We start from the raw sequence: 23,759 nt of genomic DNA on the forward strand, positions 1-23,759 counted from the left end.
GCCTTCTGTGGCAGATAATTCCACAGATTCACAACTCTCTGCGTGAAGAAGGTTTGTCCTCCATCTCAGTCCTAACTGCCCCCCCTTTATTCTTAAACTGTGATCCATGATTCTGAACGCCCCCAACATCGGGAACATTTTTCCTGCAGTTACAGTAAGTGAAAGTCTAGCAGGCAAGCAGGATGCTTTCTCCAACCACCCCCATTTGAAGTCCACTATCTTCCACCGTTTCTACCCAGTGCTTGGTACTTACTTCCAGCAGCCACTGGTTGTTCTCCAGGATGTACTCTCTCTCCTCTCTCCCTCTCTGTCTCTCCTCTCACCCCTCTCTCTCCCCTGTCTCCCCCCTAAGACATATCCTCCCCCCTCTCTCCTTCTCCAAATCTCTCCCCGAAATCTCCCCCCCCCCCCCCTCTCTCCCTCCCCCCCCCCCTCCCCCTCCCCCCCCCCCCCCCCCCCCCCCCCTTCTCTCCCCTCTCTCCCCCTTTTCAGTTATTATAGATTGAAGCATTCTGAAACAAATATGAAACAATCTTACGTGGATGACCTGAAATTAAAGCATATAATTAGTTGGTTACCTAATTGTAGCTAGTTATATGCAGACGATATACTTTTATATATTACAAAGTCACAAACGAGCATACCAAATTTATTAAACTTAATAGAGGAATTAGGGTATTTTTCTTGATATAGAATATACTGGAACAAAAGCGAAATCATGACATTAAAACCTCAAGAACCTACACACTTACTGAAGTTCCCCTTTAAAATCGCAACAGAAAAATTTAAATATTTGGGTATTCAGATTACTAGAAAATATAAAGCATTATTCAATGCTAATTTCATACCTTTATTAAATAAACTTAATACACGGATTAAATTTTGGAAAACACTTCCCTTATCATTATTAGGTAGAATAAATGCAATAAAAATGATCTTCCTACCACAATTACTATACCTATTTCAGTCTATACCGGTATATATACCAAAATATTTTTTTTAAAAATTAGACTCTAACATTACAAATTATATTTGGGACTATAAATCACATAGAATCACAAAAAAACACTTATGTAAACCAAAAGAGGTCGGGGGACTTTCACTTCCGAATTTTATGTATTATTACTGGGCAGTGCATATTAAGAATATGATTTATTGGTTGGATAGTTCTATACAACAGACAGAATGGATAAAAATGGAGAAGGAGGATTGTCATCCTTGTAATATAGGAACGATCCTCTTTTCCCCCTAAATCAAAAAACTGAATAACACAATATATAAGAAACCCAATTATATATGGTACAATAAGAATTGGAAACAAATAAAATTATCTTTAAAATAAGAAATCTATCACTGTTAATGCCAATAGCGAATAACCCTTTATTTAAACCATCTCTTATTGATAAGACATATAACCAATGGGAAAGTCTCGGAATTAGAAGGATCAGGGATATGTACGAAATGGGAAACCTACTATCATTCCAACAACTACAATTAAAATTTAAATTGAAAAATTCAACCAATATTTTAATATCTTCAGATTTGCGACTTTGTGAAAAAAATATACAAGGATATCAAAAAGTAAACTCCTGACTTATTGGAAGAAGCAATGAATATTGAAGCTGACTCACAAAAATTTAACTTAATCACAAAAATTAATATCCTATTTATATAATAGTATTCTAAATATAGACCTACCATCGACAGAGGTACTTAGAGAAGAGTGGGAACGGGAATTAATGATAAAAATTACGAAGGTTAAATGGGAAAAAATACCTGATATATATTCACAAATGTTCAATTAATGTAAGACATAATCTAATTCAATTTAAAATTGTACATAGATTATATTATTCAAAAACAAGATTGAACAAATTTTATCCAAATATATCCGCCACTTGTGATAAATGTCTAGCCCAAAAGGCAACTATAACACACTCATTAGTTTCCTGCATAAAACTTTATAGATTTTGGAATGATATTTTTGAAATACTTACAAAATTATTCAAGACAAGAATGGAACCTAATACTGAAATGATTATATTTGGTGTAATGGAAGATGGGAATAAATTGAACACATCTCAAAATCTATTCCTTAACTATGGTTTAATAATAGCAAAAAAATTAATACTTACATTTTGGAAGGGTACATCAATACCAACGCTTAAAATGTGGATTGCAAGTATGTTGGACACCGCTCATCTTGAAGAAATGTGATTCCTCCTAATGGATAAATCAGACCAATTCATAACGAGTTGGTCTCCATTCGTCGTTTTTTTGGAATCATATGGTGCAACACAATTGTAAAAAATAACTGTTTCAGGACTGGACGAGGGTTGGTCAAGACTATAAATAATGATCTCCTTTTCTTTTCACTATTTTCTCTCTCAACTTTCTTCATTTACTCGTTTTCTTTCTTCACACACTATATATTTCACATCTTTCTATCCTTTACTATCTAACTTATTTTTCTTATTCTCATCTTTTTTCAATGTAACAAAAAAAAAAAGTTGTACATAAAATGTATTATGAAAATATATATTAGGCACTTTGGTGCCATATGACTGTGCTTACTTCTAATAAAATAAAATATTAAAAAAATAAAAAAAATAAAAAATTAAATTTGTATACAAGGTCTAAACATCTATCCATTTCTTAAGAAAAGGTTAACATTTTTAAATGGCCTAAGTGTCCAAATGACATTCACATAGGAATTCACAATATAACATGATTTTTTAATCTCATTGTCATGAATTTATAGGCGAAATGGAAGGAATTTAGTGTTTAATTCCCGTAAATTAATGGCCATTTTAATCATCTTGCGAGTGGGATTTTGTGGAACGCGATCGATTGGAACATTGCATTTGCGGTGAATTTAAACCCCATATTGGCAGGAAAAACACTGCTGATTCGTATGGGGCCTAAATCACCTTTTCGCAATGCGAAATTTTGATTAAAGGCATCCTAAGAAGCACGTTTATATGTAAAAATAAACGGCTTACCTTGCTTTGTCCCGTACGTGACATCCGTCCCGTTGTTGGCGTTGACGGCTTTAGAAGTTGGATCGATTTTTCTTCAGCAGCTAAATAACCTGACAAAGTTCGACTTCAACAGGCTGTAGAAAACGGCATTCTAAACCCGCTCCCCTCTCAAAGGCGCCAAAGCCGCGCACATGGCCAGTGGCAGAACTGCAGCGCCGCTGAAGGTAAGTTTTGTAACATACCTATGCAGAGGCTGCAAACCTGAGATAAAACCTCAAGGGGGGCCAGACCACCAAATGGTGCAGTAACTCAGTGGGATGGGCAGCATCTCTGGCGACGTTTTGAGGTCGAGACCCTTCCTCATGCTGAGTGTCACAGGAGAGATATAGATGGTGGTGTGGAGTGAGAAGCTTTTGCATAGAAACATAGACAATAGGTGCAGGAGGAGGCCATTCGGCCCTTCAAGCCAGCACCGCCATTCATTGTGATAATGGCTGTAGATTGGTTTACAATAGCTGATCATCCCCTATCAATAACCCGTGCATGCCTTCACCCCATATCCCTTGACTCCACTAGCCCCTAGAGCTCTATCTAACTGTCTTTAAAACCGAGATGATGAGAACTTTTTTCACACAGAGAGTGGTGAATCTCTGGAACTCTCTGCCACAGAGGGTAGTTGAGGCCAGTTCATTGGCTATATTTAAGAGGGAGTTAGATGTGGCCCTTGTGGCCAAGGGGATCAGAGGGTATGGAGAAAAGGCAGGTACGGGATACTGAGTTGGATGATCAGCCATGATCATATTAAATGGCGGTGCAGGCTCGAAGGGCCGAATGGCCTACTCCTGCACCTAATTTCTATGTTTCTATGATCCAGTGATTTGGTCTCCACTGCTCTCTGTGGCAGAGAATTCCATAAATTCACAACTCTCTGGATGAAAAAGTTTTTTCTCATCTCAGTCTTAAATGACGTCCCCTTTGTTCTAAGACTGTGGCCCCTGGTTCAGGACTCGCCCAACATTGGGAACATTTTTCCTGCATCTAGCTTGTCCAGTCCTTTTATAATTGTATATGTTTCTATAAGACACCGCCTCATCCTTCTAAACTTATGTGAATTCAAGCCTAGCCTTTTCAATCTTTCCTCATATGACAGTCCCGCCATCCCAAGGATCAATCTCATGAACCTATGCTGCACTGCCTCAATCACACGAATGTCCTTCCTCAAATTAGGAGACCAAAATTGTACACAATACTCCAGATATGGTCTCACCAGAGCTCTATACCGCTGCAGAAGAACCTCTTTACTCCAATACTGAAATCCTCTTGTTATGAAGGCTAACATTCCATTAGCTTTCTTCACTGCCTGCTGTACCTGTCTGCCAGCTTTCAGTGACCGGTGTACGAGGACGCCCAGGTCTCGCTGCACCTCCCCCTTACCTAACCTAACCCCAATGAGATGATAATCTGCCCCCTTGTTTTTGCCGCCAAAGTGGATAACCTCACATTTTTCTATATTACACAGTATCTGCCGCGCATCTGCCCACTCACTCAACCTGTCCAGGTCACCCTGCAACCTCCTAATATCCTCTTCACAGTTCACACTGCCACCCAGCTTTGTGTCATCTGCAAATTTGCTAGTGTTGATCCTAATTCCCTCTAGCAAATCATTAATATATATGGTAAGCAGTTGCGGCCCCAACACCGAGCCTTGCGGCACTTCACTCGCCACTCCTGCCATTCTGAAAAGGACCCGTTCACTCCTACTCTTTGCTTCCGGTCTGCCAACCAATTTTCTATCCATCAACACCCTACCCCCAATACCATGTGCTTAAATTTTAGGCATCAGTCTCCCATGCAGTACCTTATCAAAAGCTTTCTGAAAGTCTAGATACACTACATCCACTGGCTCCCTTCATCCATTTTACTTGTCACATCCTCGAATTCCAGAAGATTAGTCAAGCATGATTTCCCTTTCATAAAGCCATGTTGACTTGGACTAAACATTTTAATGCTATCCAAATGAGGCATTATTACCTCTTTAATAATTGACTCGGGCATCTTTCCCACCACCGAAGTCAGGTTAACTGGTCTGTAATTCCCCGTTTTCTCTCTCGCTCCTTTCTTGAAAAGTGGGATAACATTAGCTATCCTCCAATCCACAGGAACTGATCCTGAATCTATTGAACATTGGAAAATGATCACCGATGCATCCACTATTTCTCGAGCCACCTCCCTGAGGACCCTGGGATGCAGACCATCAGGCCCAGGGGATTTATCATCCTTCAGTCCCATTAGCTTACCCACTACTATTTTTTGCCGAATGAAAATTTATTTCAGTTCCTCTACCCCCTTAGATCCTCTGTCCTCCAGTACATCTGGGAGATTGTTTGTGTCTTCCTTAGTGAAGATTGATCTGAAGTACCTATTCAATTTCACCCGTGTCATCCTTCAAGGGACTCACATTTGACTTTGCTACTCTTTTTCCCTTAACATATCTAAAGAAGCTTTTATTGTCCTTCTTTATACTCCTGGCCAGCTTCTCTTCATAATTCATCTTTTAAGCCCGTATGTTGTTCATGAAACTTTCCCAATCCTCTGGCTTCTGGCTAATCTTTGCTGTGTCATACATCTTTTCTTTTAGTTTTATGCTATCCCTAACTTCTCTTGTTAGCCACGGTTGCCTCCTACTCCCCTTAGAATCTTTCTTCCTTTTTGGAATTAAATGATCCTGCGTCATCCAGATTATGCCCAGAATTATGCCAGTGAATTCTGCTGTGGGGGGACGTTTCTTGGTGATTTCTATAGTGTACTGTTCTGTGTCTTTTTTTCTTTTTCTTTTTTATTTTGTATGGATTTATTGACATTTAATCTATTCAATTAGTTTAATCAATCTCTGTAAAGCACTTTGGTTCAAAGTGATTTGGTTTAAAAGTGCTATATAAATAAATATTATATATTATAGAAATTCCTGCCATTGCTGTTCCACCATCATTCCTGCTAGGATCCCTTTCCAGTCTACTTTGGCCAGCTCCCCTCTCATGCCTTCATAGTCCCCTTTGTTCAACTGCATCACTGCCACTTCCGATTTAACGTTCTCCTTCTCAAATTGACCTCAAATTGATCACAGCTAATCATTCATAATCAGTACTCCGTTCCTGCTTTCTCCCCATATCCCTTGATTCCGTTAACCCAAAGAGCTAAATCTAACTCGCTCAGTGAATTGGTCTCCACTGCCTTCTGTGGCAGAGAATTCCACAGATTCACAACTCTCTGGGTGGAAAATGTTTCTCCTCATTTCAGTCCTAAATGGTCTACCCCTTATTCTTAAACTGTTTGGCCCCTGGTTCTGGACTCCCCCAACATCAGCAACATGTTTCCTGCATCTAGCCTGTCCATTCCTTCAAGGATTTTAGATGTTTCTATAAGATCCCCTCTCATCCTTCTATATTCCAGTGAATTCAAGCCCATTTGATCCATTCTTTCATCGTATGTCAGTCCCGCCATCCCGTGCATCAACCCGGTGAACCTACCCTGCATTCCCACAATAGTGACGTAGAAACATACGTGCTGTAAGGCAACAACTCTACCGCTGTGCCACCTTGCCGCAGAGTTAGACAATATACAATTGGTGCAGGAGTAGGCCATTCGGCCCTTCGAGCCTGCAACGCCATTCAATGTGATCATGGCTGATCATCCACAATCAGTACCCCGTTCCTGCCTTCTCTCCATTTCCCTTAACTCCATTATCCCTAAGAGCTCTATCTAACTCTCTCTTGAAAGCATCCAGAGAACCAACCTCCATTGCTCCCTGAGGCAAAGAATTGCACACACTCACAACTGTCTATGTGAAAAAGTTTTTCCTCATCTCCGTTAAAAATGGCGTACACCTTATTCTTAAACCTGGTTCTGGACTCCCCCAATATTGGGAACATATTTCCTGCTTCTAATGTGTCCAAACCCTTAAAAATCTTATATGTTTCAATAAGATCGCCTCTCATCCTTCTAAATTCCAGAGCATACAAGCCCAGCCGCTCCAATCTATCAACATATGACAGTCCCGCTATCCCGGGATTAAGCTGGTGAACCTACGCTGCACTCCCTCAATAGCAAGAATTTCTTTCCTCAAGTTTGGAGACACAGTTCAGATGGGAGAAACAGCGCTGAAACAGGCCCTTCTGTTCACCGCTTCTGCGCTGACCAGCAATCACCCATTCACACACTAGTTTACTTTAGAGATACAGCGTGGAATCAGACCCTTCGGCCCACCGAGTCTATGCTGACCAGCGATGCCCGCCCACTAACACTATCCTACACACACTGGGGACAACATACAATCTTTACTGAAGCCATAAACTTACAAACCCACACGTCTTTGGAAACGTGGGAGGAAACCAGAGAGCCTGGAGAAAATCCACACAGGTCACGGGGAGAATGTGTAAACTCCGTACAGGCAGCACCCATGGTCAGGATCGAACCCGGGTCTCTGGCGCTGTGAAGCAGAAACTCTACCGCTGCGCCATCATGAGACAGCGTGGTCAAGAAAGCTTTTGGCACATTGGCCTTCATCAGTCAGAGTATTGAGTATTGAAGTTGTGAGGTCACGTTACAGTTGTACAAGACATTGGTGAGGCCACGTTTAGAGCATTGTGTTCAGTTCTGGGCACCATTTTATAGGAAAGATGTCATCAAGCTGGAAAGGGCTCAGAGAAGATTGATGAGGATCTTTTCCCCTCTCACCTTAAACCTATGTCCTTTGGTCTTCGATTTAAGGTGAAGGTGGGGGGGAGGGGGGGAAGATGGGAAGATGAAAGATTTAATAGGAACCTGAGGAGTAACTTTTCCACACAGAGGGTGGTGGGTGTATGGAACGAGCTGCCGGAAGAGGTAGTGGAGCCTGGGTCGATCCCATCGTTTAAGGTACACTTGGACAGGTACATGGATAGGACAGGTTTGCAGGGATATGGGCCAAACGCAGGCAGGTGGGACTAGTGTGGATGGACAAAGGTACACAAAATTGCTGGAGAGAAACTCAGCGGGTGCAGCAGCATCTATGGAGCGAAGAAAATAGGCGACGTTTCTGGCCGAAACCCTTCTTCAGTGTAGATTGGCCGGAGTGGGCAAGTTGGGCCAATGGGCCTGTTTCTGTGCAGTATCATTCTGAGACTCTATGAATAAAAACATCTTCTTGATCTTACTAGATGGTGTTGTAAATTGGTATTCAATTGAAAAGAGTTATAGTTTTAGAATATCACAAATTACATCTGTCTGTGTGTGTGTGGCCTGGTTGCTAAAAGTTTTCTCAGAAGATAGACACAAAGTGCTGGAGTAACTCAGCGGGTCAGGCAGCATCTCAGGAGAGAAGGAATGGGTGGTATTTTGGGCCAAGACCCTTCATCAGACTGGTTTTTTCATGCTAAATCGATAATCATAAGTTTAGAATAGAATACAATTCTCAGTTCCGCCGGTGGAAAATGTGATTTGGATGAAAACACGATTTAACGTCTTAGAAACTGGTTTAATGCAGAACTTGCAAAGCATTTAACATTGTCAGCAGTTTAGTGAAATTCCCACTGCACCATCGTGTCACACACATACATCCCGTCACGCACACACACACCCACATACACCGTCCCGTCACACGCACATACATCCCGTCACGCACACACACCCACATACACCGTCCCGTCACACACGCACAGCGACATACACACCGTCCCATCACACACGCACACACACATACACACCGTACTTTCACACACACTCGCACACAAACCCACAGACACACCGTTCCATCACACACAAGCACACATACACAGGCGCACACCGTCCCGAATCACTCTCTCTCCCATCAATAGACAAATCATAGCTCGCTTGTAATCATGTATAGCCTTTCAGCTGACTGGATTAGCACACAACACAAAAGCTTTTCACTGTACCTCGGTAAACGTGACAATAAATCTAAACGGAAACAGAGAGGTTAGGATCGAACCCGATTATCTGGCGTAATGAGGCAGCAACTGTACTGGAGTTGGAAAGGGCGCAGAGATGATTTACAAGGATGTTGCCAGGACTCGATGGGCCTGAGCTACAGGGAGAGGTTGGGGCAGGCTTGGACGCTATTCCTTGGAGCGCAGGAGGGTGAGGGGTGATCTTATAGAAGTGTATAAAATCATGAGAGGAATAGATCAGGTAGACTCTTGCCCAGAGTAGAGGAATCGAGGACCAGATGACATGTCTTTAAGGTGAAGGGGGAAAAGATTTAATCGGAACCCGAGAGGCAACTTTTGCACACAGAGGGTGGTAGATGTATGGAATGAACTGCCGGAGGTAGTTAAGGCAGGGACTATCACAACGTTTAAGAGACACGTGGACAGGTGCATGGATAGGACAGGTTTGGAGGGATATGGGCCAGGTGGGACTAGTGTAGATGGAACATGATGGTCGGTGTGGGCTAGTTGGGTCAAAGGGCCCGTTTCCGCACTGTATCTCTAAACTAAACTAGTGTGGGAACACGCGATCGCTGGTCGGCGCGGACTCGATGTGCCAAAGGGTCTGCTGTTTCCGCGCTTGATGGCTCCATTGTTCCACAGAGATACTTGATTGGAAAGGATTACTGTAAGTTAAAAATGTGTGACTTTAAGCGCTTCTACACGCCCACAAATTCTACCACAAGGGAAGAGGGGGTGTAGGGGCCGGAGGGGAGGGGGTTACAGAGACGGGGGATTATCATGGCTGATCATCCAGAATCAGTACCCCGTTCCTGTTTTCTCCCCATATCCCTTGATTCCGTTAGCAGAGCTAAATAAAATATCCAGTGAATTGGCCTCCACTGCCTTCTGTGGCAGAGAATTCACAACTTTCTGCGTAGAAAGGTCTCTCCTGATCTCAGTCCTAAATGGCCGACCCCTTATTCTTAAACTGTGTATGAACCCTGGTTCTGGACTCCCACAACATCGGGAACAGATGAGGGATGGGTGTGTATAGGAGTGAGTGAGAAAGGGTATGTGTGTGAGAGAGAGAGTGTGTGTGTGAGAGGCAGTAGGTTCTCCTCATCTGTCCGAAATGGCCTGCCTCATATTCTTAAACTGTGACCCCTCATTCTGGAGGCCCCCAACATGGGAAACAATTTTCCTGCATCTAGCCTGTCCAATCCCTTAATAATTTAATGTTTCTATAAAAGAGAGGGGATGGGAGCGAGAGGGGGGAGCGAGAGAGAGGAGGGGGAGAGAGGGGGGGAGACAGAGGGAAAGAGGGACCTCTTCTCCCTCTCTCTTCACCCCATCTCTCTCTTCATCCCTTCTTCATCTCTCCCCTTCTCTCTGCCCTCTCTCTTCCCCTCCCTCTTCTCCCCTCTCTCTCCCCCCCTCCCCCCCAACCTCAGGCTTCTTCCCCCCTACGGTGATCTCTCTCCCCCCTAACAGTATTCTCCAGCATCTCCAGCCAGGAGGCAGAATGGACAAACCAGCAGCAACCAAAGGTCTTGGAGCAGAGCACTTTAGCTCAAAGATCCTATAGGATCTTTGCTTTAGATCTACTCTAAGATCTTTGGCAGCAACTTGGTCTGTCCGAGGGGCGGGGCTACGGCCCGACCTAGACGAGGCGGATGACTGCGGCTCTGATTGGTCGGCCGCAGGAGGGGGCGGTACCTGACCCGTTGTGACGTCAGACGGGGGCGGTGCCTGCCGGGCGATCACGTGAGGCGACGGAACGAGGTCTCTGCTGGATCTTTGCTGCTCAGCGCCGGGAGCTCAGGTGGGAACAGCCGCCTCCGCCGCTCGGCCCCGCGTCCATTCCCGCCCACCCCTCCTCCTCCTCGTCCATGGCTTGCGGGCGGGGGGGATGTGAGTGAGTGAGAAGGGAAGGGGGTCTGGTCCTCCGACCGTAGCGCCCCCAGGCCGCGGTGTAGCGTCTACAGGTGGGTTGCACGTAAGGCCATCGCGTCAAAGGGCGTGACGCACGTAGCCCAACATGTGGAGTACAAGGCACTTCCAGCATGTGGAGGACAAGGCAGCCTCCGGCATACACCGTTAAACACGGAACGTTAACTTTCTTACCCGTTAAACCCCGCCGAAATGGTCAATGTTTGCGCCGTAAATAATTGTGGAATTCGGGGTAAATGTGAGAGACAACTTCAGAATTCCAAAAGTGAGGAGAAATGAAGGTAGTGAGAAGCGAGAGCTGAAGGGACAACATCAGCTAAAGTGCTTGGCGAACATTGGCCGTGCACATATCTAGGTTGAGGGACAGGGGCCACAGAGCGGCACGGGGGTGGGGGGTGCGGGACAGTTTTGGTGGAATTTGACAAATGTAAAAATACTGTACTGAAAAAAAATTGTATAGTCTCCGAAAATGTCGGATGAATTTTTTGTTCGAATGGTTCATGAATTGTATATATTTATCAATTGAATAAAGTCTATTTTGAAATTAAAAAAAACATATCTAGATTGAAAATATTCTGAATTATTGCGTTTGCTCTCTGCATTTCATCAACAGTAAAGCATTATTTGTGTTCCTTTGGTATCTAAAAAGTTTCAGAAGTGATAAATCTGGCTGTAAAAATTTTTAATCGCCCGTGGTTCTGAAGTGGTTTTTACATGCAAAAAGAAAACGCTTTTAAAGCTAAATTTATCATTAAAAACAAATCTCCAGACTTACGAGTGGTGTGCGGAAAAGTAAGTTTTCTATCATTATGGTATTGAGATGTATATTTTGTCAAATAATAAAATGTCCTGACAGCTTAAACACCCACTCCCTTTCAAAGATATTGTCAATTTGCTGTGTTGATTATGTCCAATTAACAGCTAACAATTATGCCATTCCTTGGCTTGCGTTTGAGTAAAATATAATTCAAAACCCACATATGGTTTGCGATTTTTTTAAGGATAAATATTGCTTCAGAAGCATTTTCTTTTTTATGTAAAAACCCACGAGAACCATCGGCGATTTTAAAATTTTACAGCCAGATTTATCAATTCTGAAACTTTTTAGATACCAAAGGAATCAAGAAAAAACACAAATAATGCCTTTTTTGTTGATGAAATGCAATCGGCAAATGCCATAATTGCCAATATTTTCAATCTAGATATCTGCACGGCCAATGTTCGCCAACCACTTTAGCTGTTGTTGTCCCTTCAGCTCTCGCTTCGCTCTACTGTCAGGATAAATGTCCCTCACGCTTACCTCAATTTCCAATTATTTACAGCTGAAAAATTTACCATTATGCCGGTTTTTAATGGTCCCGCTACGCTGGAAACAATGGTAAGTGCTTACCTGCAATTCATCGCATGTACTCCAGTTGGCGTTGTGTGGCAACAGTACGGGTCACAGGTCGTGCAACCTCCCTATTGAATGGCTCTGTGCAGCGCATCTTGACCTCCCAGTTCTGCGCCCTCATGGCAGCGGGAGGCCACGGTGCAGCGCCTCTGGTCCTCCGACTGTAGCACCCCCTGGCGGTGAGAGGCCACGTGGCAGTGCCTCTGTCGGTGGAAGGCCGCTGTGCAGCGCCTATGGTCCTCGTATTGGCGGTGACGTCTGGCCGAAGGTCGTGCGTGTGGGCGACTGACGTCACAACGGATCGACGCGGATCCCGTATGTTCCCAACTCCCCCCACACTCACACATGTCCTGTTTGCCAGCTGGTTGACCTGTGTTCCCCTCCTGTAAGGTTTAGGAGCCGTTGCTATGGACGGGGAGATGGGAACGTGAGTGGCCATTGAGGGCGGAGAGGGTGCCGGTGTGTTGGCTGAGCTTCGAGGGGCTGAGCTTCGGTTGAGGACCACATGACGGGACACAACAAGGAGAAGCGTTGTGTGTGCGACGTGTGTGGCAAGGCCTGGCAGTACCCGAGCGAGCTGGAGGTCCACCTGCGGGTGCACACGGGAGAACGTCCCTTTGACTGCTCAGAGTGCGGCAAGAGCTTCAAGAAGGCGAATCACCTGACGATCCACCGGCGAGTGCACACGGGCAAGAAGCCCTATAGCTGCTCCACCTGCGGAAAGAGCTTTGCCCAGTCATCGGGTCTGCAGGAGCACCAGCGGGTGCACAGCAGTGAGCGGCCCTTCACCTGCTCCGACTGTGGCAAAGGCTTCAAGTCGTCCACGCAGTTGAAGGTGCACAGGCGCCTGCACACCGGGGAGCGGACCTACACCTGCAGCGACTGCGGCAAGGGATTCACACGCTCTAACAACCTCCTGGATCACCAGCGCACCCACACCGGCGAGCCCCCCTACACCTGCACCCAGTGCGGCAAGGGCTTCACCCACTCCAACAGGTTGCTGGAGCACCAGTACACCCACACCGGCAAGCGCCCCTTCACCTGCGTCCACTGCGGCAAGGGCTTCATCCACTCCTCCAGGCTGCTGGAGCACCAGCGCACCCACACTGGCGAGCACCCCTTCACCTGCGCCCAGTGCGGCAAGGGCTTCACCCGCTCCTACACCCTGCTGTCCCACCAGCGGGTACACGCCGGCAACCGTCCCATCCCCAGCCCGTTGTGTGGGTAGCGCTTTGCCATGGCCTCCCATGCCCTGTCTCACCAGCATGTGCACATCAGTGGCCAGCCCTACGACTGCCCATACTGTGGTGAATCGTTTGACAGCTCGCGAGAATTGCGGCAGCACCGGTGAGCCCATGCCAGCGAGCAGCTACGCCCAGTGCGGCAAGTGCTACAAGAGTGCACTGGGGCTGCGGGAGCAACAGCGGTTACACACCGGAGAGAGACCCTTAGTGTGCACTGAGTGTGGCAAGGGTTTCACCCCAATTTCCAGCCTGTGGCAGCACCGGCGTACCCACAGCGGTGAGCGTTCCTTCCCCTGCCCGTCCTGTGGTGAGGGCTTCACCCTCCTTGACCACCGGCGAGTAAACACCTGCCAGTGCCACTTCACCTGCCCGCTCTGTGGCAAGGCCTTTGCCTGCTCCTCCAGCCTGCTGGCACACCGCCACGTAGATAGGCACTGTTTAGGTCGACACAAAATGCTGGAAGGACTGCGTAACATTTGGGGTCCAGACCCTTCTTCAGTCTAGACCCAAAACGTCACCCATTCCTTCTCTCCAGAGATGCTGCCTGTCCCGCTTAGTTACTCCAGCATTTTGTGTCCTTTTTTGTAAACCACCGTCTGCAGTTCCTTGTTTTTAAACCATTCTGGTAAACCATCTCTGCACCTTCCCCAAAGCCTCCACATCAGTCCTGTAATGGAGTGACCAGAACTGTATGCAATACTCCAAATGCTACCTGACCAATGTCCCTTAAAGCTGCACATATACATTCCTCTCTCGTTATATCACACCCTTTTATCTCCTTATTTTCTCTCGCCTCTGCCACTATCTCCACTCATCTGCCGATCACCCCCTCATCTGTTAACATAGTGTCAGTCTGAAGAAGGGGCCTGACCCGAAATGTCACCTATCCATGATCTCCACAGATGCTGCCTGACCTGCTGAGATACTCCAGCACTCTGTGAAACGTCACCTATCCATGTTCTACACAGATGCTGCCTGACCCGCTGAGATACTGCAGCACTTTGTGTAAGAGTCAGAGAGTGATGCAGTGTGGAAACAGGTCCTTTGGCCCAACTGGCCCACACCTACCAATATGTCCCAGCTACACTAGTCCCACCTGCCTGCATTTGGTCCATATCCCTCCAAACTTGTCCTAGCCATGTACCTGTCTAACTGTTTATTATACGTTGGGATAGTCCCAGCCTCAACTACCTCCTCCGGCAGCTTGTTCCATACACCCACCACCTTCTGTGTGAAAAACATACCCCTCAGATTCCTATTAAATCTTTTCACCTTCACTTTGAACCCATGTCCTATGGTCCTCGATTCCTCCACTCTGGGCACGAGATTCTGTGCATCTAACTAAATTGTGTTCCATGCTAGATTTCGGCATCTGCAGTTTCTTGTGACTCCCTCACCTATATCCACCTATCACTTCTGAAGAAGGGTCTCAACCTGAATCGTCACCCATTCCTTCTCTCCAGAGATGCTGCCTGTCCCACTGAGTTACTCCAGCCTTTTGTGTCAACCTATCACATGCCAGGCTTTGTCCAGCCCCCATCTCTCTTTCCAGCTTCCTCCCCCCACCCTCTCCAGTCAGTCTGAAGAAGGGTCCTGACTCAAAATGTCATCTGTCCATTTCCCTCCAAAGTGCCGGTAGAACTCAGCAGGTCAGCCACCCGTGGTGGGAAACGGATGGAGAAGTGTTCCTAATATAAGTCCTCCTTGGCCCTGTCGAGCAGACAAGCAACAGTACCAGCATCTTCTCATTCATACTGTACCCAAGTGAAAATGTAAAAGTGAGCCAAGCTGCTCACAGTACCAGCCGGCTGCCACTGGCCCCAAAACCTAAAGGCTTTTAAAGTGTTTTATTTTAAAGAAAGTCTTGATGCATTTGTGTCTTACGTAACAAATAAAACAAGTTTTTCACGACCTCACTGTGTTCTTTGCAATTGTTCAGAATTTATGTTGTGCTCTCAGTAATGAAAGAAAATGCCAACCATCTCCAGAAATGATAAGAAATTATTCTCGCCTCCATGCATATCTGTAGCCGTAGGGCAGTCGCACACCTCCCCACTACTTCAAAGATAGTTCCTGCACTTGGCAATATCATTTGGCCGCTGTTATATTTTATTTGTTCAATGGATTTGAAGTGTTTCCTTTCCTCCAAGGGTTTTTCCTCTGAGGAGTTTCTATAGCAACATGCCCACTCTTGCCTTTATGAAGAGACTAATGATTTCTACTGCAAGGTATGACTGACAAATAATGGATTATCTGTACAAAATAAGATCCATTGATTCAATTGTGGTCAAATCCTGGAGAACACTCTCACCTTTTTCTAACACAGCAGTCACCAATGTTGCAGAAGAAAATGGACAATTATTATACACACCTAATACTTTTTTGTTCGCAAACAATGTTACATTTAGTTTCAGGCTATTCTGCACCAATCCTCACCAAAGATCGTAGAGGGACAAGATAGACCACTCCTCGAAAAACGCGTAGTATGACGTGTGTGACCGTCGACGCCATATTGTTAAGCATTTATTGGGCTGTAATGGCGTCCTCAGCTAAATCTACATCTCACTGCTCCGCTATCAACTGTTCTAATCGTAAATCTAAACGACCAGTGCTGTCATTCTTTAGGTTCCCCAATAAAAAAGAAAGGTAAGAATATATTATTATAATTTTCAGTCGATATTCTGTCGTGAAAATGTTATTTTCTGTTCTCCCATCAACAGCCATTGGGAAATGGGTTTGTCGGTACATTATAAAGTTATTAGACTTATGTTTAATAGATCTTTACTTAACATAATAATAAAGACAGTTTTAACACTTCTGTACATTTTAGGTTTTGTTCTTGTAAGGGATTTATTTCCAAAATATGGCCCGCGGACACATTAGGCCCAGTGCCCACGGGATTTTTCGAGCTCAGATTCGTGTCCGAGAATGCGGCGGCTGTTACCTATTATATCCCTCGAATTGCCGAGACATCACAAGCAAAGATCACAAGCCCGCCGTGATCACAAGCCCGCCCATTCAAATATTATACAACTCTGCTCTATCATCTTTGGGTGCAATGGTGGGTCGGGGGGTTAGGCGGCGGCGGCCGCAATCAAAGATACGAGAGCAGCTCTGCTCTATAATCTTTGGTCGGAATGGGACGGCTGCGCGTTATAATGTGCTATCGTTCCACTCCCTCTCCCCCTTCTCCCTCTCCCCCATCTCCCTGTCCCCCTTCTCCCTCTCCCCCCTTCTCCCTCTCCCCCCTTCTCCTTCTCTCCCCCCCTTTTCCCCCTCTTCTCCCTCTCCCCCCTTTTCCCCCATCTCCCTCTCCCCATCTCCCCATCTCCCCCCCATCTCCCTCTCCCCATCTCCCTCTCCCCATCTCCCCTCCCCCTCTCCCTCCTTCTCCCTCTCTTCTGTCTCCCCTCTCTTTCGATCTCTCTCTCCTCTCTTTTCTCTCGATCTCTCTCCCTCCCTCTCTTCTCTCGATCTGCCTCCCTTCCCTCTCTCCCTCCCTTACCTCTTCGTGAGAGTTGGCAGCTCTGCTATGCCTTGGGTCCAAAAGAGGATAGAAAGAAAATACTTAATGGTCTTTGTAAGAAGATTTTAATAAGCTCTTCTACATTTAAGGTAAATTGACATATTAGAGGCAAAATACATCTTCAACATACAGATCTCCACACAACTGAAAACAATTGCATTTAAGTGATATATCATCCATTGTTCAGGCATGTAGTTATGATCATCTTTCTTCTTATTAGTTAATCCTAAATGATATCTCCTGTAATTTCAGATGTCAACAGTGGGTCCAGAATACTCATCGACAAGATCTCCTGCACCGAACTGCAGAGTATTTGTCAAATAACTGCCGTCTTATGTACATTGTGTGAAATTGTGATTTGTTAACTGCACAAAACTAATGCAAATGGCGATACATGCCTGCATTTGGCCCATACCCCTCTAAACCTGTCCTAACCATCAAATAACCTAACAGAACTGTCATGAGGAAAGATTTAAAAGACTAGGCTTGTATTCACTGGAGTTTAGAAGGATGAGGGGGGATCTTATCATATTGTTTACAGTGTACTATGTTTACAGATTCTGTTGTGCTGCTGAAAGTAAGAATTTAATTGTTCTATCTGGGACAAGCTAGATGCAGGAAAATTGTTCTACATGACAATAAAACCCTCTTGTTAGATGCAAGGGGATCTTATAGAAACATCTAAATGAATAAAAGGACTGAACAAGCTAGATACAGGAAAAATGTTCCCAATGTTGGGCGAGTCCAGAACCAGGGGCCACAGTCTTAGAACAAAGGGGAGGCCATTTAAGACTGAGGTGAGAAAAAACTTTTTCACCCAGAGAGTTGTGAATTTGTGGAATTCCCTGCCACAGAGGGCAGTGGAGGCCAAATCACTGGGTGGATTTAAGAGAGAGTTAGATAGACCTCTAGGGGCTAGTGGAATCAAGGGGTATGGGGAGAAGGCAGGCATGGGTTATCGATTGGGGCTGATCAGCCATGATCACAATGAATGGCGGTGTTGGGTTGAAGTGCCAAATGGCCTCCTCCTGCACCTATTTTCTATATTTCTAAAACACTCATCCAGCAATCCTCGAGCCCACCAGCTCATCCCGTAGTCAATTCATCAGCTTTTCCATAAGAACTTCCATCAGTTCTTGCAAAAGAATGACAATCAGCCAATCTCGATTACCCTCAGCCCATCAAGCAGTCCCTTAATTCGCACAGAAGTCTGAACTATTGAATGCTCACTGCATCTCTTTCCATGTCAGCAAGTTAATATCCAGCTGCATATGAACCATGTGAAAAATGAATAAATAGATGCATGTGGTGCAGTGATTTGTGCAGCACTATAGGCCTGGAGACCAAGAGGAGTTCACCATTGAACGGAGTTTGAACGGGGGGCTTGAGGCCCCCGACCGAGGAAGAACAAAAGGAAGGGACTTGAACTTTATTTCGCCTTCCATCACAGTGAGGAATGTGTAGGAGTCACTTTGGTGAATGTCCGTATTAAAATGTGTTTTTGAGTGCTGTTGCTTTTAATTGTATGACTGACCTGGCCAATGAAATTCCTCGTATATTGCAAAACATACTTGGAAAATAAAATCTGATTATGATTCTGAAAAGCCTTTCCCTTCCATACTCTTTCCTCTCTTTGATCTTTTTGCAGCTGACTGCCTTTCTGTACATGTTGCAAGAGATTGTCGCGGCATCCAGCATCCTCGGAGAATGTAGAATTAAAGGCAGTTTTAAAGATGGTTATTTGCCTCAAAATTGGGTTATTGTATCTCCAGAACCTCCCCAGAGGCTCTGGGAGACACAAGGTTCAAGAGGGAACACAAAAAGCCTAATTAGGAAGAATATTAAGAGTAAGATTTTCAATTAAAATACTGTAATTGATGGAAACTTGCCTTTAAATTGGTTCCTGGATGAAACCCTGATGGTTCTCACATTGTCTCTCTTTAAATTTACTCTCCTTTTCACACTTGCATTAAAACACACAGCCACCACCATTCACAGTGATACTGCCCGGCAGTCTCATAATTACAGTCTACACAGCTACCTTGACAGCCACACAAAATGATGTAAATAAAAATTGTTTTCCTGTTTAAGAAGTTCAATTGAGAATTATTTGAAATTGTGGGGGTTGATACAAAATACTGTTGACCCACAAATGTGTTGATATGAGACATTCACATTTAAAAAATCCATGTCGCAAAAAAAGCAAGAAGGTGCCCATGTTATTTGACCAACTTGCCAGATTAATTTAAATATACACAATACAATTTATTTGTCACTTGAACCTCATAGAGGTTGTTGGAGCCCCCGGCGTGCGCTAGAAAAGTGCCGCAGCCATTTAAGCCACGCCGGGCGATGATGTAAGGCCCCGCTCCAGGTCATCCTCGACCCCCGCTACTCGGGCGGAATAATTTGCCGTTGCGGAAGCCCCGAAAAGCGGTCTCCCAGCAGGGACCCGCAGGCTCCGATATTACTGTCTGCCAGGCCTGCGGTTGGAGCCTCCGAATCTCCGGGGCTCGGGTCACAGCAGCGCATGGGTACATATGTAGGTATGTATGCATTAGTTTTGCTCCTAATTCCCTTTTCAAAATCATTAATATATATGGTAAACAGTTGCAGCCCCAACACCAAGCCTTGTGGCAAAAAAATCCAGAAGATTAGTCAAACATGATTTTCCTTTCATAAATCCATGTTGACTTGGACAGATCCTTTTACTGCTATCCAAATGCCTCATTATTGCATCTTTAATAATTGACTCCAGCATCTTTCACACCACCAAAGTCGGGCTAACTGGTCTGTAATTTTCCGTTTTCTCTCACGCTCCTTTCTTGAAAAGTGGGATAGCATTAGCTATCCTCCAATCCACAGGAGCTGATCGTAAATCTATTGATCGTTGGAAAATGATAATATATATAAATATATATGTATGTGTATATATGCATGTATGTGTATATATGCATGTATATGTGTGTATATACGCATGTGTATATATATATATGTTTATATATGTGTGTATATATGTATGCATATAAATGTATCAATATGTATGTGCATTTGTGTATGTGTGTGTATATATGTGTGTGTATAAATATATATATATGCATATATTTATTATTACTATATAATTATATATATAATTGCCTTTATGGTTTATGTATATCATCTTACAAGACAAATTAATAGTGATGATTTAAATCAAAGTTGCTTCTGATACATGAGAATAAACTATTATCTCTAACTTGCCTCTCACACACAGACACACATTCATATAAATATATTAAATATATATACGTTAAATTTAATTTTTTGCAGTGTGTGTTAAAGCAATACAATGCAAGGGAAACTACACAAAGGAGGGGTCTGTTCCCGCTACAAGATACTTGAGGATCTTTGCTTTGGATCAAAGATTATAGCGGAGCTCTATAATCTTTGCTTTGAATCACAGCGGGTGGAATACCGGAAGTCGAGTGTCGCTGTAACAAATGGCGGCCGTGACGTTCCGTTGCGTACTACACGTCAGCCCATTGAATTTCGAAGGAGTGGTCTATCTTGTCCCTCTACGATCTTTGATCCTCACTATTTGAAGCCATTTCAGTCTTCAATGATGAACATTGCTTATCTCTGCTGATAGAAACTTTTAGCTTGTTACACAGTGTGAGACAGAATGGTGTGTCGGGCCGTCCACAGTGTACAGATACATAATATTGGGTATAATGTACATGGACAGGTGAGGTATTGGGTCGGGACCCTTCTTCAGTCTGATTGTAGTTGGGGAATGAAGCTGGAAGGGAGGTGAGGGTGGGCCAAAGCCTCACTTGCACCTCCTCCAACCTCATCTACTGTATCCGTTGTTCAAGATGTGGACTCTTATACATCGGCGGGCGAGACCAAACGCAGATTGGGCGATCGTTTCGCGGAACACTTTCGTTCAGCCCACGTGAACCAACCTGATCTACCGGTTGCTGGACACTTTAATTCTCCTTCCCATTCCCACACTGACCTTTCTATCCTCCGTCTCCTCCATTGTCAGAGTGAGGCTAAACGCCAATTGGAGGAACAGCATCTCATATTTCGCTTGGGCAGCTTACAGCCCAGTGGTATGAATATTGATTTTTGTCACTTCAGATAGCACCAACATTCCTCCACAAAAGTTGTACCAGCTTCTCATTTTCACCCAACAAACAGCTGACTACGGCCTGTTTCCATTATCATGGTCATTTGTTTGCATATCTTTCATTCATTGTTCTTTATCTCTCCACTTCACTGTCTATATCTCTCGTTTCCCTTATCCCTAACCATTCTGTAGAAGGGTTTCGACCGGAAACGTCACCCATTCCTTCTCTCCAGAAATGCTGCCTGTCCTACTGAGTAACTACAGCATGTTGTGTCCATCTTTAAGCATTAGATGGATACAGGTGAGGGGGAGCGGGTTGATTGGCAGATGGGTGGACAAAGGCAAGAGATGGGAAGAACAGGAAAGGATGTGAGAAGATGAGCAGAATGAGAAGCCAGAGAAAGGGATATTGGTGAAAGGGGGAAATGGGTCCCCTTCAGGTGGGGCACAGGTAAGAGAGGGAACCAATGGGATGGACACAAAAAGCTGGGATATGTCAGCAAGCCAGACAGCATCTCTGGAGAAAAGGAATGGGTGACGTTTTGGGTTGAGACCCTTCTTCAGACTGAATCAGAGAAGAGGGAGACTAGAGATATGGAAGTGTGAGAGGTGTGAAAATGACAGAGCAAAGTAGATGCTAAGGATATACAAAAAAATGACGAGGTTAAAGGAAACAGGTCTTTGTTAGCTGTGGGCTAGGTGAAATCAAGTTACTGACAATGAGACTCAACAAAATGACTTTATTTATATAATAGTATTCTAAATATAGACCTACCATCGACAGAGGTACTTAGAGAAGAGTGGGAACGGGAACTAATGATAAAAATTACGAAGGTTAAATAGGAAAAATACCTGATATATATTCACAAATGTTCAATTAATGTAAGACATAATCTAATTCAATTTAAAATTGTATATAGATTATATTATTCAAAAACAAGATTGAACAAATTTTATCCAAATATATCCGCCACTTGTGATAAATGTCTAGCCCAAAAGGCAACTATAGCACACTCCATAGTTTCCTGCATAAAAATTTATAGATTTTGGAATGATATTTTTGAAATATTTACAAAATTATTCAAGACAAGAATGGAACCTAATACTGAAATGATTATGAAGATGGGAATAAATTGAACACATCTCAAAATCTATTCCTTAACTATGGTTTAATAATAGCAAAAAAATTAATACTTAAATTTTGGAAGGGTACATCAATACCAACGCTTAAAATGTGGATTGCAAGTATGTTCGACACCGCTCATCTTGAGGAAATGCGATTCCTCCTAATGGATAAACCAGACCAATTCATAACGAGTTGGTCTCCATTCGTCGTTTTTTTGGAATCATATGGTGCAACACAATTGTAAAAAATAACTCAGGACTGGACGAGGGTTGGTCAAGATTATAAGTAATGATCTCCTTTTCTTTTTTATTTTATTTTCTTTTCTCTATTTTCTCTCTCAACTTTCTTCATTTACTCGTTTTCTTCCTTCACACACTATATATTTCACATATTTATATCCTTTACTATCTAACTCCTTTTTCTTATTCTAATCTTTTTTCAATGTAACGAAAAAAAAGTGGTACATAAAATGTATTATGAAAATATATATTAGGCACTTTGGTGCCATATGACTGTACTTACTTCTAATAAAATAAAATATTAAAAAAATAAAAAATGAAAAAAAACAAAACAAAAAAAACCAAGATGACTTTGAAGCTGGTATGACTTGTGTGGGGGAGGGATGGAGAGTCGGGGGATGTAAGGGTTACTTGAAGTTAGAGAAATCAATATTCATACCGCTATCAATAAAAGGGAGGTAGGTTGTTGGATAGCTAAATAAAATCAGAGAATAACATTTATCAACATTTATCAAGTTAATAACATTTATCAAGTTTGACAAGTAGCCAAGCCTGAAACGTTGCCCATATTTTTTCCCCAGCACTTTGTGTCTATCTTTGGCAGACACAAGGAAGTGCAGATGCTGGATCATACACAAAAAGACACAATGTGCTGTACGCAGGATCTGTGGCGAACGTGGATAGGTGACGTTTCACAGGGTGCTGGAGCAACTCAGCAGGTCAGGCAGCATCTCTGGTCAACATGGATAGGCGACGCTTCAGGTCTGAAGAAGGGTCGTGACCCAACAAACGTCCCCTATCCATGTTCTCCACAGACAGACACAAAATGCTGGAGTATTTCAGCGGGACAGGCAGCATCTCTGCAGAGAAGGAACCTTCAGACTGAGAGTCACAGGAAAGGGAGACACAGAAGAAGGAAGTATAAGGTGTTACTCCAACACTCTATAATCTGAAGGGTGTCAGGTTAAGAAAATAGGAAGTAGAACGAGACTTGGGTGGCCTTGTACATCAGTCACTGGAAGTAAGCATGCAGGTACAGCAGGCAGAGAAGAAAGCGGATGGTATGCTGGCTCAACTAAATATCATTGCCTTAGAGTGTATTAGTAGATGATGGTGTGGATTTGCAACGATAGTGACATGAATGTGGTGGATTGGGGATGGAAACTGGAGGACAATCGGTTTGTGCCAGTTATGACCAACAAAAGTGCTGCTCCAGAAAGCCTCCTGCAGATGATCACAGTAATTGCACAACTGCCTACCGA

At 44.0% G+C, this 23,759-nt stretch overlaps 1 protein-coding gene and 1 long non-coding RNA gene across 2 annotated transcripts in view; both read left to right on the forward strand.

Annotated features, from left to right (window-relative positions):
• The window catches only part of LOC129697702 (zinc finger protein 585A-like), a 76,060-nt gene extending 60,652 nt beyond the window's left edge, over positions 1 to 15,408 (forward strand). The window contains exon 10 of the mRNA XM_055636410.1: positions 12,742 to 15,408. Coding sequence (XP_055492385.1) covers positions 12,742 to 13,479 — 738 coding nt within the window. The 3' untranslated portion in view covers positions 13,480 to 15,408. The remainder of the gene's footprint in view (positions 1 to 12,741) is intronic.
• Positions 15,409 to 15,930: 522 nt separating this feature from the next.
• On the forward strand, positions 15,931 to 18,625 carry LOC129697645 (uncharacterized). Its single transcript, XR_008723558.1, has 2 exons — positions 15,931 to 16,141; positions 17,274 to 18,625. It is a non-coding gene; the product is annotated as an uncharacterized LOC129697645 (long non-coding RNA).
• Positions 18,626 to 23,759: the final 5,134 nt, after the last annotated feature.

This window comes from Leucoraja erinacea, chromosome 5, assembly GCF_028641065.1.
Source record: "Leucoraja erinacea ecotype New England chromosome 5, Leri_hhj_1, whole genome shotgun sequence".
Classification (NCBI taxonomy): domain Eukaryota; kingdom Metazoa; phylum Chordata; class Chondrichthyes; order Rajiformes; family Rajidae; genus Leucoraja; species Leucoraja erinaceus.